Source organism: Oncorhynchus clarkii, chromosome 28, assembly GCF_045791955.1.
Source record: "Oncorhynchus clarkii lewisi isolate Uvic-CL-2024 chromosome 28, UVic_Ocla_1.0, whole genome shotgun sequence".
Classification (NCBI taxonomy): Eukaryota; Metazoa; Chordata; class Actinopteri; order Salmoniformes; family Salmonidae; genus Oncorhynchus; species Oncorhynchus clarkii.
In genome coordinates this window covers 24,297,650-24,317,737 of record NC_092174.1, presented here as the reverse complement: position 1 = coordinate 24,317,737, position 20,088 = coordinate 24,297,650, and the positions used below count along the sequence as shown (strand labels likewise).

General features: G+C 47.0%; 1 protein-coding gene across 6 annotated transcripts in view; it reads right to left on the bottom strand.

Moving 5' to 3' along the window:
- The window catches only part of LOC139386657 (microtubule-associated protein 4-like), a 97,476-nt gene that overhangs the window by 61,402 nt on the left and 15,986 nt on the right, over positions 1-20,088 (bottom strand). For all 6 annotated transcript variants that reach the window (XM_071132426.1, XM_071132427.1, XM_071132428.1 and 3 more), the window contains exon 2: positions 18,860-19,038. In XM_071132426.1, the coding sequence (XP_070988527.1) occupies positions 18,860-19,034 (175 nt within the window). In that variant the 5' untranslated portion in view covers positions 19,035-19,038. The remainder of the gene's footprint in view (positions 1-18,859; positions 19,039-20,088) is intronic.

Sequence of the window (20,088 nt, the reverse complement as noted above, 5' to 3'; positions counted from 1 at the left end):
AACGGAGAATCACCAACCGCCTCTGTCTCTATTGCGGTTCCGCTGGTCATTTTGTCACTTCATGTCCAGTAAAAGGCCAGAGCTCGTCAGTAAGCGGAGGGCTACTGGTGAGCGCTACTACTCCTGTCTCTCCTTCAAGATCCTGCACTACCTTGTCGGTCCATCTACGCTGGACCGGTTCGTCAGCTTCCTGCAGTGCCTTAATAGACTCTGGGGCGGAGGGCTGTTTTATGGACGAGACCTGGGCTCGGGAACATGACATTCCTCTCAGACAGTTAAAGGAGCCCACGGCCTTGTTCGCCCTGGATGGTAGTCCTCTCCCCAGGATTCAGCGTGAGACGCTACCTTTAACCCTCACTGTTTCTGGTAATCATAGTGAAACCATTTCTTTTTTAATTTTTCGTTCACCTTTTACACCTGTTGTTTTGGGCCATCCCTGGCTAGTTTGTCATAATCCTTCCATTAATTGGTCTAGTAATTCTATCCTCTCCTGGAACGTCTCTTGTCATGTGAAATGTTTAATGTCTGCTATCCCTCCTGTTTCCTCTGTCTCTTCTTCACAGGAGGAGCCTGGTGATTTGACAGGGGTGCCGGAGGAATATCACGATCTGCGCACGGTGTTCAGTCGGTCCAGGGCCACCTCTCTTCCTCCACACCGGTCGTATGATTGTAGTATTGATCTCCTTCCGGGAACCACCCCCCCCCGGGGTAGACTATACTCTCTGTCGGCTCCCGAACGTAAGGCTCTCGAAGATTATTTGTCTGTAGCTCTTGACGCCGGTACCATAGTCCCCTCCTCCTCTCCCGCCGGAGCGGGGTTTTTTTTTGTCAAGAAGAAGGACGGGTCTCTGCGCCCCTGCATAGATTATCGAGGGCTGAATGACATAACAGTGAAGAATCGTTATCCGCTTCCTCTTATGTCTTCAGCCTTCGAGATCCTGCAGGGAGCCAGGTTTTTCACTAAGTTGGACCTTCGTAACGCTTACCATCTCGTGCGCATCAGGGAGGGGGACGAGTGGAAGACGGCGTTTAACACTCCGTTAGGGCACTTTGAATACCGGGTTCTTCCTTTCGGCCTCGCTAACGCTCCAGCTGTCTTTCAGGCATTAGTCAATGATGTCCTGAGAGACATGCTGAACATCTTTGTTTTCGTTTACCTTGACGATATCCTGATTTTTTCACCGTCACTCCAGATTCATGTTCAGCACGTTCGACGTGTCCTCCAGCGCCTTTTAGAGAATTGTCTTTTTGTGAAGGCTGAGAAGTGCACTTTTCATGCCTCCTCCGTCACATTTCTCGGTTCTGTTATTTCCGCTGAAGGCATTAAGATGGATCCCGCTAAGGTCCAAGCTGTCATTGATTGGCCCGTCCCTAAGTCACGCGTCGAGCTGCAGCGCTTTCTCGGCTTCGCGAACTTCTATCGTCGTTTCATCCGTAATTTCGGTCAGGTGGCAGCTCCTCTCACAGCCCTTACTTCTGTCAAGACGTGCTTTAAGTGGTCCGTTTCCGCCCAGGGAGCTTTTGATCTCCTCAAGAATCGTTTTACATCCGCTCCTATCCTTGTTACACCTGACGTCTCTAGACAGTTCGTTGTCGAGGTTGACGCGTCAGAGGTGGGAGTGGGAGCCATCCTTTCTCAGCGCTCCCTCTCTGACGACAAGGTCCACCCATGCGCGTATTTTTCTCATCGCCTGTCGCCGTCGGAACGTAACTATGATGTGGGTAACCGCGAACTGCTCGCCATCCGGTTAGCCCTAGGCGAATGGCGACAGTGGTTGGAGGGGGCGACCGTTCCTTTTGTCGTTTGGACTGACCATAGGAACCTTGAGTACATCCGTTCTGCCAAACGACTTAATGCGCGTCAGGCGCGTTGGGCGCTGTTTTTCGCTCGTTTCGAGTTCGTGATTTCTTATCGTCCGGGCTCTAAGAACACCAAGCCTGATGCTTTGTCTCGTCTCTTCAGTTCTTCAGTAGCCTCCACTGACCCCGAGGGGATTCTCCCTGAGGGGCGTGTTGTCGGGTTGACTGTCTGGGGAATTGAGAGGCAGGTAAAGCAAGCACTCACTCAAACTCCGTCGCCGCGCGCTTGTCCTAGGAACCTTCTTTTCGTTCCCGTTCCTACTCGTCTGGCCGTTCTTCAGTGGGCTCACTCTGCCAAGTTAGCCGGCCACCCTGGCGTTCGGGGTACGCTTGCTTCCATTCGCCAGCGTTTCTGGTGGCCCACCCGGGAGCATGACACGCGTCGTTTCGTGGCTGCTTGTTCGGTCTGCGCGCAGACTAAGTCCGGTAACTCTCCTCCTGCCGGCCGTCTCAGGCCGCTTCCTATTCCCTCTCGACCGTGGTCTCACATCGCCTTAGATTTTGTCACCGGACTGCCTTCGTCAGCGGGGAAGACTGTTATTCTTACGGTTGTCGATAGGTTCTCTAAGGCGGCTCATTTCATTCCCCTTGCTAAGCTTCCTTCTGCTAAAGAGACGGCACAAATCATCATCGAGAATGTTTTCAGAATTCATGGCCTTCCGTCAGACGTCGTTTCGGACAGAGGTCCGCAATTCACGTCTCAATTTTGGAGGGAGTTTTGCCGTTTGATTGGGGCTTCCGTCAGTCTCTCTTCCGGCTTTCACCCCCAGTCTAACGGTCAAGCAGAACGGGCCAATCAGACTATTGGTCGCATCTTACGCAGTCTTTCTTTTCGCAACCCTGCGTCTTGGTCAGAACAGCTCCCCTGGGCAGAATACGCCCACAACTCGCTTCCTTCGTCTGCGACCGGGCTATCTCCTTTTCAGAGTAGCCTCGGGTACCAGCCTCCGTTGTTCTCATCTCAGTTCGCCGAGTCCAGCGTCCCCTCCGCTCAGGCTTTTGTCCAACGTTGCGAGCGCACCTGGAAGAGGGTCAGGTCTGCACTTTGCCGTTATAGGGCGCAGACTGTGAGAGCTGCTAATAAGCGTAGAACTAAGAGCCCTAGATATTGTCGCGGTCAGAGAGTTTGGCTCTCCACTCAGAACCTTCCCCTTAAGACGGCTTCTCGCAAGTTGACCCCGCGGTTCATTGGTCCATTCCGTATCTCTCAGGTCATTAATCCTGTCGCAGTGCGACTTCTTCTTCCGCGATATCTTCGTCGCGTCCACCCGGTCTTCCATGTCTCCTGTGTTAAGCCCGTTCTTCGCGCCCCCGCTCGTCTTCCCCCCCCCCCCCCATCCTTGTCGAGGGCGCACCTATCTACAGGGTCCGTAAAATCTTGGACATGCGTCCTCGGGGCCGTGGTCATCAGTACCTAGTTGACTGGGAGGGGTACGGTCCTGAGGAGAGGAGTTGGGTTCCCTCTCGGGACGTGCTGGACCGTGCGCTGATTGATGATTTCCTCCGTTGCCGCCAGGTTTCCTCCTCGAGTGCGCCAGGAGGCGCTCGGTGAGTGGGGGGGTACTGTCATGTACTGTCATGTTGTCTTGTCTCTGTCCTTTCCCTTCACCCTGTCTCCCTCTGCTGGTCGTGTTAGGTTACCTTTTCTCCCCCGCTTTCCCCCAGCTGTCCCTTGTCTCCTCTAACTACCCATTCACCCCGTTCCCCACCTGTTCCCTTTTTTCCCTCTGATTAGGTCCCTATATCTCTCTCTGTTTCTGCTCCTGTCCTTGTCGGATTCTTGTTTGTTTGTGTCATTCATGCCTGAACCAGACTGTCGTCATGTTTGCTGTAACCTTGTCCTGTCCTGTCGGAATCTGCCGGTCCATCTGAGCCTACCTATGTTTGGTAATTAAAGAAGCTCTGTTTAAGTTGATTCGCTTTTGGGTCCTCATTCACTCACCGTAACAGATATAGTCCAGACACAAATCTAGGGTTGCTATCCAAGCTGGCTGGTCATTGGTTCTATCTGTTCGGTTGCTAGAGACGCGACTCAGTTGTTCATTCTTTTCGTTCTGTATTTATGGACGTGACTCAGTCATTCGTTCTAAATGTTCCATTGCCATACTGACTGGCAGTGTTCTTAACCCTTGCTTGCTAGCTAACCAACTAAGGCTAACTTACAGTCACGTCAAAAAGTGCAGCCCGGATAACAGCAAAGTAGATGTATTTGCATTAGTTTAAGCTCTTTTCTAGTGACATTTATTTGGATACATCCATAACAATGAGCTAATGAGGTGCAATTTCACCTGGCATAGAAAATATGCTTATTCGTCAGGACACTGTTGTTCAGAGGAGCTAGCCAACAACACAGCTATCACTTCAAGAGGTTTTTCCTTTATTTTTACTATTTTCTACATTGTAGAATAATAGTGAAGACATCAAAACTATGAAATAACACATATGTAATCACGTAGTAAACAAAAAAAGTGTTCAACAAATCAAAATTTATTTTAGATTTTAGATTCGTCAAAGTAACCACCCATTGCCTTGATGACAACTTTGCACACTCTTGGCATTCTCTCAACCTGCTTCATCTGGAATGCTTTTCCAAAAGTCTTGAAGGAGTCACCACATATGCTGAGCACTTGTTGGCTACTTTTCCTTCACTCTGCGGTCATACTCATCCCAAACCACCTCAATTGGGTTGAGGTCGGGTGATTGTGGAGGCCAGGTCATCTGATGCAGCACTCTCACACCATCACTCTCCTTCTTGGTCAAATAGCCCTTACACAGCCTGGAGGTGTGTTGGGTCATTGTCCTGTTGAAAAACAAATGATAGTCCCACTAAGCGCAAACCAGGTGGGATGGCGTATCGCTGCAAAATGCTGTGGTAGCCATGCTGGTTAAGTGTGCCTTGAATTCTAAATAAATCACAGACAGTGTCACAAGCAAAGCACCCCCACACCATCACACCTCCTCCTCCATGCTTCACGGTGGGAACCACACAGAGATAATTCATTCACTTACCTACGCGGAGATCATTCGTTCACCTACTCTGCGTCTCACAAAGACACAGTGATTGGAACAAAAAATCTCAAATTTGGACTCATCAGACCAAAGGACAGATTTACACCGATCTAATGTCCATTGCTTGTGTTTCTAGGTCCAAGCAGGTCTTTTCTGCTTATTGGTGTCCTTTAGTAGAGGTTTCAAGCAGTCTCCTCTGAACAATTGATGTTGAGATTTGTCTGTTACTTGATCTCTGTGAAGCATTTATTTGGGTTGTAATTTCTGAGGCTGGTAACTCTAATGAACTTATCCTCTGCAGCAGAGGTAACTCTGGGTCTTCCATTCCTGTGGCTTTCCTCAGAGAGTTTTATCATACTGTTTTTATTTATTTAATTTTCTGCTTTTTTGCACACCAGTATCTCTACCTGCACATGACCATCTGATCATGTATCACTCCAGTGTTAATCTGCTAAATTGTAATTATTCACCTACCTCCTCATGCCTTTTGCACACAGTGTATATATACTTCCTTTTTTCTACTGTGTTATTGACTTTACTCCATGTGTAAGTCTGTGTTATCTGTTCACACTGCTATACTTTATCTTGGCCAGGTCGCAGTAAATGAGAACTTGTTCTCAACTAGCCTACCTGGTTATATAAAGGTGAAATAAAAATAAAATAAAAATCATAGCGCTTTATGGTTTTTGAAGCTGCACTTGAAGAAACTTTCAAAGTTCTTGAAATGTTCCAGATTGACTCACGTTCATGTCTTACAGTAATATTGGACTGTCATTTCTCTTTGCTTATTTGAGCTGTTCTTGACATGGACTTGGTCTTTTACCAAATAGGCTCTCTTCTGTATACCACTCCTACCTTGTCACAACACAACTAATTGGCTTAAACGCATTAAGAAGGAAAAATCACAAATGAACAAGGCACACATGTTAATTGAAATGCATTCCAGCTGACTACCCCATGAAGCTGGTTGAGAGAATGCCAAGACCAAGAGTGTGCAAAGCTGTCATCAAGGCAAAGGATGGCTACTTTGAAGAATCTAAAATCTAAAATATATTTAGATATATAACACTTTTTTGGTTACTACATAATTCCATACATGTTATTTCATAGTTTAAAATAATAATAATAATAAGTTATTTCAGTTAACCTTTATTTAACTAGGCAAGTCAGATAAGAACAAAGTCTTACTTACAGTGAGGGAAAAAAGTATTTGATCCCCTGCTGATTTTGTACATTTGTCCACTGACAAAGAATTGATCAGTCTATAATTTTAATGGTAGGTTTATTTGAACTGTGAGAGACAGAATAACAACAAAAAAATCCAGAAAAATGCATATCAAAAATGTTAAAAATTGATTTGCATTTTAATGAGGGAAATAAGTATTTGACCCCCACTCAATCAGAAAGATTTTTGGCTCTCAGGTGTCTTTTATGCAGGTAACGAGCTGAGATTAGGAGCACACTCTTAAAGGGAGTGCTCCTAATCACAGCTTGTTACCTGTATAAAAGACACCTGTCCACAGAAGCAATCAATCAATCAGATTCCAAACTCTCCACCATGGCCAAGACCAAAGAGCTCTCCAAGGATGTCAGGGACAAGATTGTAGACCTACACAAGGTTGGAATGGGCTACAAGACCATCGCCAAGCAGCTTGGTGAGAAGGTGACAACAGTTGGTGCGATTATTCGCAAATGGAAGAAACACAAAAGAACTGTCAATCTCCCTCGGCCTGGGGCTCCATGCAAGATCTCACCTCGTGGAGTTGCAATGATCATGAGAATGGTGAGAAATCAGCCCAGAACTACACGGGAGGATTTGTCAAAGGCAGCTGGGACCATAGTCACCAAGAAAACAATTGTAAACAAATTACGCCGTGAAGGACTGAAATCCTGCAGTGCCCGCAAGGTCCCCCTGCTCAAGAAAGCAAATATACATGCCCGTCTGAAGTTTGCCAATGAACATCTGAATGATTCAGAGGACAACTGGGTGAAAGTGTTGTGGTTAGATGAGACCAAAATGGAGCTCTTTGGCATCAACTCAACTCGCCGTGTTTGGAGGAGGAGGAATGCTGCCTATGACCCCAAGAACACTATCCCCACCGTCAAACATGGAGGTGGAAACATTATGCTTTGGGGGTGTTTTTCTGCTAAGGGGACAGGACAACTTCACCGCATCAAAGGGACGATGGACGTGGCCATGTACTGTCAAATCTTGGGTGAGAACCTCCTTCCCTCCGCCAGGGCATTGAAAATGGGTCGTGGATGGGTATTCCAGCATGACAATGACCCACAACACACGGCCAAGGCAATAAAAGAGTGGCTCAAGAAGAAACACATTAAGGTCCTGGAGTGGCCTAGCCAGTCTCCAGACCTTAATCCCATAGAAAATCTGTGGAGGGAGCTGAAGGTTTGAGTTGCCAAACGTCAGCCTCGCAACCTTAATGACTTGGAGAAGATCTGCAAAGAGGAGTGGGACAAAATCCCTCCTGAGATGTGTGCAAACCTGGTGGCCAACTACAAGAAACATCTGACCTCTGTGATTGCCAACAAGGGTTTTGCCACCAAGTAGTAAGTCATGTTTTGCAGAGGTGTCAAATTCTTATTTCCCTCATTAAAATGCTAATTAATTTATAACATTTTTGAAATACGTTTTTCTGGATTTTTTTGTTGTATTCTGTCTCTCACTGTTCAAATAAACCTACCATTAACCTACCAAATAAACCTACCATTAAAATTATAGACTGGTAATTTCTTTGTCAGTGGGCAAACGTACAAAATCAGCAGGGGATCAAATACTTTTTCCCCTCACTGTACAATGACAGCCTACTGGAAAACAGTGGGTTAAACTGCCTTGTTCAGGGGCAGAACGACAGATTTTTACCTTGTCAGCTCGGGGTTTCGAACCAGCAACCTTTCGGTTACTGGCCCAAAACTCTAACCACTAGGCTACCTGCTACCCCTTCACTATTATTCTACAATGCAGAAAATAGTACAAATAAAGAAAAACCCTGGAAAGTGGGTCCTTGTGTCACAACAATATCTGTTTTTATTTTATCTCCCTGCCTGCAGTTTGGGTTCCCCCACTTTCAGAGATATGCATATTCAAGACAAGTAGCATGTGGTAAAGAAAAACCCTGGAATAAGTGTTCAAACCTTTGACTGGTACTGTATATATCCATAAAAATTATGCCAGTTGATTCGTGATTTCGACTGGTTGAGCTACGCTGCCTGCCTCTGTCTCGTACCAACTCCCGACACGTTCATTACTATGGACAGTTGGAGATTGAATTTGAATCCTGAAACAATGTTGCAAAGGTCAGCGAGATGGACAGCAAGGTTTATACAAACCTCCGCTATTGAAAACAAAATGTTAGTCTAAAATAAATGTGAGATAATGTCTATCAATTGCTTGGCTGAGCTGATGAGACAGCGCAGTCAGATGGAACAAATTAAATAGGCATTTTGAGGTCATAGATGTAGCCGGTGGTAACTTGGGGAATAGACACCGGCTGGAATGTGCTTTTAACCAATCAGCATTCAAGATTAGACCCACCCGTTGTATAAAATAGAATTAACGTGGCAAAAACAAATGTAGACATTATAATAAATGCATTTCTATAGCTTCCAAAATATTTTTACACAGGTGGGGGAGTGCCAAGATGGAGGCGTGGTGGCTTCAAAACAGCACCCCCCCGTCAGCTCCCCCTCTCAGTATGGACCAGGCTATTTTCAAAATGAATTTAAAGGGACACCTAAATTATGTGTTTGGGGCGTTTTAATTCTCCGGTTTCAGATGTGACATCCCTGAAGGAGCCAACCACCACAGGCTACTTGTCTTGAATATGCATATCTCTGAAAGTGGGGGAACCCAAACTGCAGGCAGGGAGATAAAATAAAAACAGATATTGTTGTGACACAAGGACCCAGGAGCAATAATAACAATAAAGGAAGAAAAAAATCCTAAAAGCAGACGCGCCGTGCGGCAGTTAGTGTCCAGACCAGACAGACTGCAGAGTCATGCTGGGTGCAATGGCTCCCTCTGTACTCTGCCGGAGGAGTCACAATGACCTTCCTTCCCTCTCACTCCTTCAGCACAGCAGCCTGTCTGCTAGGCAGGCACTTACGTAAGGACCCCCCCCCCCCCCTGCAGAATGGAGGTGAAGCAAGGGTTTGATGATTTCTGTGTTTAAAAAGTAAATAAATAAGCCTGTGATTGTGAGAAGTACAAAATACATCGTACGTGACTGAAATGTGTGAGCATGGTAAATGAATGGGGTTTACAAAGATGTAGTTGTGTGTGCGTAGGAGGGAAGGATCACACTCCATGGACGGCTAATGGACCACTGATATGGTATGTGTAAACACACAATGTTTTATTGTCACATACACCAGATAGGCAGTAAAATGTCTTGTTTTACGGCACCCCTAGAGCAAATTAGGGTTAAGCGCCTTGCTCAGCTCAGGTATTCGAACGAGCAACCTTTCGATTACTGGCCCAATGCTCTAACAACTAGGATACCTACTGCCCGTTCTGTGACTAATGAGTTAACACCCACATTGAATGCACAAGTAATTAGCTAATACTAGTTGTTATGGTTTAGGCTGTAGGTAAATAACACATAGAAATTAGCTTACCTAAGACATTGTTCGAGAACTATTTCTCATTTCTAAGACATTGTTCGAGAACTATTTCTCATTTCTAAGACATTGTTCGAGGGCTATTTCTCATTTCTAAGACATTGTTCGAGGGCTATTTCTCATTTCTAAGACATTGTTCGGGGGCTATTTCTCATTTCTAAGACATTGTTTGAGGGCTATTTCTGAGAGACCAGAGAGCTGATAAAGTTCATCCTCCTCTATCGCCTGACAGGGAATCAGCCCCAGCCTCAGCCGGTCCCTGTGGGGTTGATATGCACTCAGCTTGTCCAGTACCACGCCAAACCTCTCCAGTACCACACAACCATTTGGCAGGCCTACCCAGCTTCAGCCTCCTCACCATGATAGGCGTCTTTCAGCTGCATAAAAATCTGTTCACCGCTTATGGGATTATTTGTGTAGCTAAAAGAGAAAACAGCATAATTTCCCAGAAAGAAAATATGAATAGTGTACAGTGAGATGAGCTGTTCTGAATTCCCTCCTCTGTACATGTATGGGTTTCTCTCATTTTGGGTTGCTGTTCGACATGATGAGCGTCAACAATCCTTTATCTTTACTACAAACAGACGAAGGGGATAGCCACATCAAAGTATCCAATTCTACATGACAATCTCCAAAGTAACCAACCAATGACTTTGGGATTGAAGGACATTGGGGGATGGGAGAAGTGGGTGTGGGGAAGACTCTGGGAAGGCTTTTAATGATTGATGAATATAGCAATGCCTTTGTGTAGGTCAAGGAGATTTCAGTATAAGATAAGCACTGCATAATAAAAACATGGGTTGAATCTCATGCAATGACAGGAAAAAGGAGCACAGGTGCTGTAAGAGGCTCCACGGCCAGTATACTTCTGAACACTGCAGACAAGATGGAGTAATAGTGCACATCCTGACATGATAGGATGATAGAAGTTAGTATATCAGTCTATTACTGTGTGTATTTTCCACTGACATTTTACATACAAATATATGTTTTCCTACTTCAATGTCAAGGTAGCGTGGCTTCAGTTTAAGGAACAAGGCATGTTGAATTGTCACTCCACAAATCAGACAACCTAAGAATTGTGACGACATCAAACAGAAGCTAAATCAGTTAGATAAAGTACAGTATTGAACGAACGTAGAGTATTAAACAAGAAGAATAGTGTACAGTACGTGACTGATAAGCAGCAAAAGCTCTCCTTGGGCAAACCTTGATCTACACAGTGGTTGTCCAGAGGTCTTGCTCTAAAAGCATCAATCACAACATACAGTACAGAGGAGATGCTGACATCAGCACCCCCACACACAGACGGATCTGCACTGCCAACACCGGTGTTGTGTGTACGAGTCTTTTTGATGAGCTCACCCGCACTGTTTCCTTCTGCTATTGATGTTCCAGCTTACTGTAGTCACATACTCTGCCCTGAGCCCCTATCATGCAGCACACTGCTGGCACTAGTCAACATGCTACACTGTACAGTGTTCTGCATGCCCTCCTGAAATAAACCACATACTGTAGCGTAGCCTAATGATGTTGGTTGATCTTAATTAGACATCATTAAATCAAGTGGTTGTGTGGGGAAAAATGACAACTGTGTCAATCAAGATTTTTTTTTCAAATAAAACCATTTTTTATTTGTCACATGCACCGAATACAACAGGTAGACCTTACCGTGAACTGCTTACTTACAAGCCCTTAACCAACAATGCAGTTCAAGAAATAGAGTTAATCAAATATTTACTAAATATACAAAAAGTTAATCAAATCTAATCAATCAAAAAGTAACACAAAACATTTACATAACAATAACGAGGTTGTATACAGCGGGTACCGTTACTGAGTCAAAGTGCAGGTTAGTCGAGGTCATTTGTAAAGTGACTATGCATAGATAATAAACAGTGAGTAGCAGCAGAGTAAAAACAAAGGGGAGGGGGGTCAATGGTGGGGGTCAATGTAAATAGTCCGGGTGGCCATTTGATTAGTTGTTCAGCAGTCTTATGGCTTGGGGTTAGAAGCTGTTAAGGAGCCTTTTGGTCCTAGGCCTGGCGCTCCGGTACTGCTTGCCGTGCGGTAGCAGAGAGAACAGTCTAAGACTTGGGAGAACAGTATATGACTTCAGATTGACATAAAGGTCATAAAGCCTCAGAGGTCAAAGAATACCTTCTCTAATCCATCCCTAATCCATCCATAATTTTAATCATTTGTTTTGACTGAATATTTCGGTACATGTTGATTTTTAGAGCAGGATAATTAACATGCAACCGTTGTTGCCAAGTTGTCAGAGGAGAAGCCTGGGTGTTAATGGTCTGGGTGTTAATTGACGTTTTTGTTTCCTGACTTGTTCACGGCTGAGTCTGTAATGTTGCTCCAGTCAGGGCTATGCTAACGCTGCCCTGTCTCCAGGCTGACACTTCTGGAAGTGACAGGACGCGAGGGGAGACAAAGAGAGAGAGGGAGTGAGAGAGAGAGAGGGAGACAAAGAGAGAGAGGGAGTGAGAGAGAGGGAGTGTGGGAGAGATGGACAAAGACTGGGATATACAGCTAGATGGGAAGAGGGAGAAACAGAGAGAGGTAGAGAAAGAGAGAGTGACACGACTTCCGCCGAAGTCAGTCCCTCTTCTCGTTCAGCGGACGATGTCACCGGCCTTCTATCCACCGCCGATCCATTTTTAATTTTCCATTTGTTTTGTCTTTGTTTTACACACCTGATTTCAATCCCACAATTACTTGTTCATTATTTAACCCTCTGTTCCCCCATGTTTTTTTGTGAATGATTGTTTATTGTATTTTCGGTCTGTCATGGTGTGCGTGTATTGTAAAAAAGTACGTTGATTACTCATATCTGCTGTCCTGCGCCTGACTCTCTACACCAGCTACACCTAGGACCCATTACAGAATCACTCACCCGAAGAATGGAGTCAGCAGGAGCAGACGCCCTCCCTGTTCCAGTGGAGGAGCACGATCAGCAGCATGCAACCATGTTGAAACGTCTGGGCACTGCCATGGATCACGTGCTGCAGACTATGGATCGTTTGGAGAGAGGAGGAGGTTTTTCAGCACCTCCACTAGCCACACTACAACAGGTCCCACTGTCCACCCCTCTATCCCCTGGTCCCAGCGGGATTCGACTCACGCTCCCGAGGGAGTATGATGGGACGGCTGCCGGATGCAAGGGGTTTCTACTACAGCTGGAGCTCTACCTAGCGACCGCCCACCCGGCTCCTTCGGGGCGTGAGAGTGTGTCCGCCCTCGTCTCCTGCCTCTCAGACAAAGCCCTGGAGTGGGCCAACGCCGTATGGTGTGAGGGAGATGCCGCATTGGATCATTATAAAGAGTTCACCTGCATAATGAGGATGATGGAAGTTATTCCACCTGAGGCAGGGGACGAGGAGCGCGCAGGATTTTGCCTTGGACTTCCGGACCCTGTCCGCCAGCGTGGGATGGAACGACGGGGCCCTGATTGATCACTACAGGTGCAGTCTGCGCGAGGACGTCTGTCGGGAGTTGGCCTGCAGAGACACCACCCTCACATTGGACCAGCTGGTGGACCTGTCCATCCGGCTGGACAACCTGCCCGCGGACGTCCGGATTGGGACCTGTCAGTTCCATCCCCCAGCACCTCCGCTCCGACGCCAATGGAGCTGGGAGGTGCTGCACTTAGGGCGACCGGAGGAGGGGCCATTCCCTGCACCATCTGTGACCGCAGAGGGCACACTGCTGGTCGGTGCTGGAGGGGTTCCTCAGGCAGCAGACAGGGCACTATTGTGTCACCCCAGGTGAGTCGGCAACCCCTGTTGCTCACATGTATGTGTTTATTTAATTTCCTGAGTTTTCCCCACATTCCCAGCATAAGGCACTAGTAGATTCAGGTGGACGAGTGGAAGACAGCATTTAGTACCACCTCAGGGCACTATGAGTACCTCGTCATGCGGTTTGGGTTGATGAATGCTCCATCAGTCTTCCAGGCCTCTGTTGATGAGATTTTCCGGGACCTGCACGGGCAGGGTGTAGTGGTGTATATTGATGACATTCTGATATACTCCGCTACAGGCGCCGAGCATGTGTCCCTTGTGCGCAGGGTGCTTGGTCGACTGTTGGAGCATGACCTGTACGTCAAGGCTGAGAAATGTCTGTTCTTCCAACAGTCCATCTCCTTCTTAGGGTACCACATTTCCACGTCAGGGGTGGAGATGGAGAGTGACCGCATTTCAGCCGTGCGTAATTGGCCTACTCCCACCACGGTAAAGGAAGTGCAGCGGTTTATGGGGTTTGTCAACTACTACCGGAGGTTTACCCGGGGGTTTGGTCAGGTAGCAGCTCCCATTACCTCACTGTTGAAGGGAGGACCAATGCGGCTGCAGTGTTCGGCTGAGGCAGACAGGCCTTTTGGTCACCTGAAGGCTCTGTTTACCTGGGCTCCCGTGCTGGCTCATCCGGATCCCTCTTTGGCGTTCATAGTGGAGGTGGACGCGTTCGAGGTTGGGATAGGAGCCGTGCTCTCTCAGCGCTTGGGCAAGCCACCAAAGCTCTGCCCCTGTGCCTTCTTTTCGAAAAAGCTCAGCCCGGCGGAGCAACACTATGATGTGGGGTACCGGGAGTTGTTGGCTGTTTTCAAGGCTTTGAAGGCGAGGACAACACCCTTTTCTCTTCTGGACTAACCACCGCAATCTGGAGTACATCCGGGCGGCGAGGAGACTGAACCCTCGCCAGGCAAGGTGGGCCATGTTCTTTACCCGTTTTGTTTTCACACTATCCTACAGACCAGGTTCCCAGAACGCTAAGGCAGACACACTATCCCGGATGTATGACACAGAGGAATGATCCATGGATCCCACTCCCATACTTCCGGCCTCTTGCCTGGTGGCACCGGTGGTGTGGGAGCTGGACGCGGACAGAGCCCACTTCCCCCCAGTGTCCAGCTGGGCGCCTGTACGTTCCGTCTGATGTCTGCGACCGTTTGATCTATTGGGCCCATACGTCACCCTCCTCTGGTCATTATGGCATCGGGCGGATGGTGCGTTGTCTTAGTGGGAAGTACTGGTGGCCCACCTTGGCCAAGGACATGAGGGTTTATGTTTCCTCCTGCTCGGTGTGCGCCCAGTGCAAGGCTCCCAGGCAACTGCCCAGAGGGAAATTACAACCCGTACCCGTCCCACAACGGCCGTGGTCGCACCTGTCGGTGGACATCCTGACGGATCTTCCTCCCTCACGGGGTAACACCACGATCCCGGTCATTGTAGATCGGTTTTCTAAGTCCTGCCGTCTCCTCCCTTTGCCCGGTCTCCCTACGCCCTACAGACTGCGGAGGCCCTGTTCACTCATGTCTTCCGGCACTACGGGGTGCCTGAAGACATAGTCTCTGATCGAGGTCCCCAGTTCACGTCCAGGGTCTGGAGAGCGTTCATGGAACGTCTGGGGGTCTCGGTCAGCCTCAGCTCCGGTTTTCACCCCGAGAGTAACGGGCAGGTGGAGAGAATAAACCAGGATGTGGGTAGGTTTCTGCGGTCATATTGCCAGTACCGGCCGGGGGAGTGGGCGCCGTTCATCCCCTGGTCAGAGATGGCCCAAAACTCACTCCGCCACTCCTCCACTAACCTCTCTCCTTTCCAGTGCGTACTGGGATATCAGCCGGTTCTGGCACAGTGGCATCAAGAGCCAGATCGAAGCTCCTGCGTTGGACGAATGGTTCAAGCGCTTGGAGGAGACCTGGGACGCCGCCCATGTGCACCTACAACGGGCAAAAGAGGGCGCTTGACCGCCACCGCAGCGAGGCCCCGGTGTTTGCACCGGAGGACCGGGTCTGGCTCTCGACCTGAAACCTGCCCCTCCGCCTGCCCTGCCGGAAGCTGGGTCTGCGGTTTGTGGGGCCATTAAAAGTCCTGAGGAGACTGCTACAGGTTACAGCTTCCCCCAGATTATCGTATTAATCCCTCATCCCACGTGTCTCTCCTTAGGCCGATGTTGGCTGGTCAACTCCAGGAAGCTGAGGTGCGGGAGGTTCCTCCGCCCCCTCTGGACATGGAGGGGGCCCCGGCGTATGCTGTTCGAGCTATCCTGGACTCAAGGCGTCGGGGGAGGGGTCTCAGTACGTCGTGGAGTGGGAGGTGTACGGTCCAGAGGAGAGATGCTGGGTGCCGGTGGAGGACGTCCTGGACCCTTCGTTGCTGCGTCCCCGATGTCGGTGTTGGCACGCGGCTGGAGCCAGAGAGAGGTAGAGAAAGAGAGGGTGTCACGACTTGCGCCGAAGTCGGTCCCTCTGCTTGTTCGGGCGGCGTTCGGCGGTCAACGTCACCGTCCTTCTAGCCACTGCCGATCCATTTTTCATTTTCCATTTGTTTGTCTTTGTTTTACACACCTGATTTCAATCCCACAATTACTTGTTCATTATTTAACCCTCTGTTCCCCCATGTTTTTTTGTGAGTGATTGTTTATTGTATTTTCGGCCTGTCATGGTGTGCGTGTATTTGTTACTTTGTATATTTGACATTTTGAGTAAAAGTACGTTGATTACTCATATCTGCTGTCCTGCGCCTGACTACCAGCTACACATAGGACCCATTCCAGAGAGGTAGAGAGTATGAGTGCTTTTGGTGCTGGGAGTGCTGTCAGTCTGCGGTATAATGAGACCATGTCTGTGGTTAGAGGGCTGGATCTGAAAGAACTGCCTGGGAGAAAGGATACTATCTGGAGTGGAGGAGACTCATTTATTTTATTTGTATTTATTTTTTATTTATTCGTTATTTTACCAGGTACAGTGCCTTGCGAAAGTATTCGGCCCCCTTGAACTTTGCGACCTTTTGCCACATTTCAGGCTTCAAACATAAAGATATAAAACTGTATTTTTTTGTGAAGAATCAACAACAAGTGGGACACAATCATGAAGTGGAAAGACATTTATTGGATATTTCAAACTTTTTTAACAAATCAAAAACTGAAAAATTGGGCGTGCAAAATTATTCACCCCCCTTAAGTTAATACTTTGTAGCGACACCTTTTGCTGCGATTACAGCTGTAAGTCGCTTGGGGTATGTCTCTATCAGTTTTGCACATCGAGAGACTGAATTTTTTTCCCATTCCTCCTTGCAAAACAGCTCGAGCTCAGTGAGGTTGGATGGAGAGCATTTGTGAACAGCAGTTTTCAGTTCTTTCCACAGATTCTCGATTGGATTCAGGTCTGGACTTTGACTTGGCCATTCTAACACCTGGATATGTTTATTATTGAACCATTCCATTGTAGATTTTGCTTTATGTATTGGATCATTGTCTTGTACACCGGGGTTAACCCCCCTACTCTTACGATAAGTGCCATGGGATCTTTAATGACCTCAGAGAGTCAGGACACCGGGGTTAACACCCCTACTCTTACGATAAGTGCCATGGGATGTTTAATGACCTCAGAGAGTCAGGACACCCGTTTAACGTCCCACCCGAAAGACGGCACCCTACACAGGGCAGTGTCCCCAATCACTGCCCTAGGGCATTGGGATATTTTTTAGACCAGACCACTAATCACTGTACATATGAGCTTTATCATATTCTGTCATATTTGGTTCTTCTACTGTTACTGTGAGAAGCAGCGTTGTCCAATTGTATAGCTATAAAACAGAATCTTCATTCACTGAGCTTTTTGTTCTTACATTTTTTTTCTCAGTTTCTCTGTTGTTATTTCTGTGCAAATTAGCTATTTTACTCTGGGGCTAAAAGACCAATTGCCATCCAACATAGCCAAAAGCGGATAATTCAGCGATCCCCATACTTCACAATAAACAACTAAATTTGAGGGTGAACAACAGTGACGGTATGGCCCAAAGGAGTGAATTTCCCCTCATGCTCATGACAGTTCTCATGAACTGTGAAGTACTTTCTTGGCAGAGGGAAACAAACACAGGACTTTTCCAGTAGCCATTTTTTTTCTCTCAGTGAGTCAGGGGGAAGTTGCCACCCAAGAAGTTCAGGAAAAACCCAATCATAATAACATCAGTGCACATTACCACTCAATCAAAGAGATCCCAATAACTGCAATGACTCGTTTTTACAATGCATTCGGAAAGTATTCAGACCCCTTGACTTTTTCCACATATTGTAAAGTCACAGCCTTATTCTAAAATGGATTTTTAAAAAATGTCTCTTATCAATCTACACAAAATATCACAATGATTACAAAGAAAAAACAGGTACAGAAATGTATTAAAAACAAAAAACTGAAATATCAAATTTAGATATGTATTCAGACCCTTTAGAGTCAGTACAAACTTCTTCAATTTAAGAATGCTGGAGGCCAATGTGTTCTTGTGGACCTTTAATGGCAAAGAAATGTTTTGGTACCCTTCTCCAGATCTGTGCCTCGACATAATCCTGTCTCAGAGCTCTACGGACAATTCTTTCGACCTCATGGCTTGGATTTTGCTGTGACATGCACTGTCAACTATGGAACCTTAAATAGACAGGTGTGTGCCTTTACAAATCATGTCCAATCAATAGAATTTGCCACAAGTGGACTCCAATCAAGTTGTAGAAACAGCTCAAGGATGATCAAGGGAAACAGGTTGCACCTGAGCTCAATTTGGAGTCTCATAGCCAAACTGTCTTAATACTTATGTAAATAAGGTATTTCTGTTTTTAGTTTTAATAAACTTGCAATAATAAAAAAAAAATGTTTTTAGCATTGTTATTATGGGGTATTGTGTGTAGATTTTATTTAATCCATTTTAGAATATGGCTGTAATTTAACAAAATCTGGGAAAAGTCAAGGGGTCTGAATACTTTCCGAATGCACTGTATATAGACATTGTCCCTACACACACACACACACACACACACACACACACACACACACACACACACACACACACACACACACACACACACACACACACACACACATACTTGTTTAAAATCAGACAGTATTCATGCAGCCTGAGCTGTGGCAGGAAGAGAGCAGAGTAAATAGCAGGAGCTGGATGGGAGTGGTTCTGTTCCTGAACATTGTCTGGCCTGGTTCCTCTGTCCCTTAGGTCTCCGCTCTCTCCATGATTCAACACATTCACTTACACAATACACATACCATACTGTACACACAGAGTACTGTACATGCTATATATAAATAGCATATGTGCATGTTATTTTGTATGCTTACATGAGATATGGATAATCTGCATAGATACAAAGGATTACATTAGGGGAAGGGATTTCAGCTGTAAGGCAAGCAGCTGCCATCCAGCTATACATCACAATGTTTGCCTTTACTGAGTAAAACAACCAGCAAAATCCTCTCACTCGATTGTCTCTGCTGCCCCAATTCTCTATGGGTTTTCCCAATACCACAAAGTCTGCATCCTGCATCCCAGCTTACCTTTCCCATCCTTTCCGTCCAGCAGAGGGCGGTAGTCAGTCTTTCCTACAGTCTCGCCCACTTTGTCATCAAAAGTTTCTTTCTCAAGGGAGGCCATGAAGTCCCTCCTCACCAGGCTGTCCGGTCCTGACTTAGGCGCCCCGTCCGTGAGAGCGTCATGCAAGCTTAGGTCCATTATCCTGAAAGGGAGAGACCACAGAGGTTAGAGGTCACAGGTCATCAGCATCATCATCATACACATTATTATCATCATCCATCAGTAGAATATTTGGTGCTAAACCAATACTGCATTCCTCCACAACTGCATACTTGTTTTCAGGCCCACCAATCAAAGTTCATATTGATGGCTGATCTTGGCTAATGGTTGTCACCATATGTGCACCCTACTAAATCCAGCAGCAGACAAACCACTGCCTCTTTAACATGGGGGGGGTATTTAGGCCAAAAGGTAATCTCCCAGTGGGGGATATAGCCTAGCTGACAGACACCATCCCCCAGCCCACAATAAGAACAGGGTTTGACAAAAGACTGGGTTATTGCCAGCCAAAACTCATGGGTCTACATTGTGTCGTTAAACTAGACACAGTGGCTCTGGGAAGAGACCAGAACAGAGTCCATGTAAAATCAAAAAATGTCTGGAACCGTAAAACATATTAATGAACGATGTCACCATAATCGGGGACAGTCTCCTCCTGCAGTCTCTCCCACATCCTCTTTCCCCCACTGCAGCTAGCTGTCCTGACCCTACATTAGTACCCACCACCACTGCAGCTAGCTGTCCTGACCCTACATTAGTACCCACCACCACTGCAGCTAGCTGTCCTGACCCTACATTAGTACCCACCACCACTGCAGCTAGCTGTCCTGACCCTACATTAGTACCCACCACCACTGCAGCTAGCTGTCCTGACCCTACATTAGTACCCACCACCACTGCAGCTAGCTGTCCTGACCCTACATTAGTACCCACCACCACTGCAGCTAGCTGTCCTGACCCTACATTAGTACCCACCACCACTGCAGCTAGCTGTCCTGACCCTACATTAGTACCCACCACCACTGCAGCTAGCTGTCCTGACCCTACATTAGTACCCACCACCACTGCAGCTAGCTGTCCTGACCCTACATTAGTACCCACCACCACTGCAGCTAGCTGTCCTGACCCTACATTAGTACCCACCACCACTGCAGCTAGCTGTCCTGACCCTACATTAGTACCCACCACCACT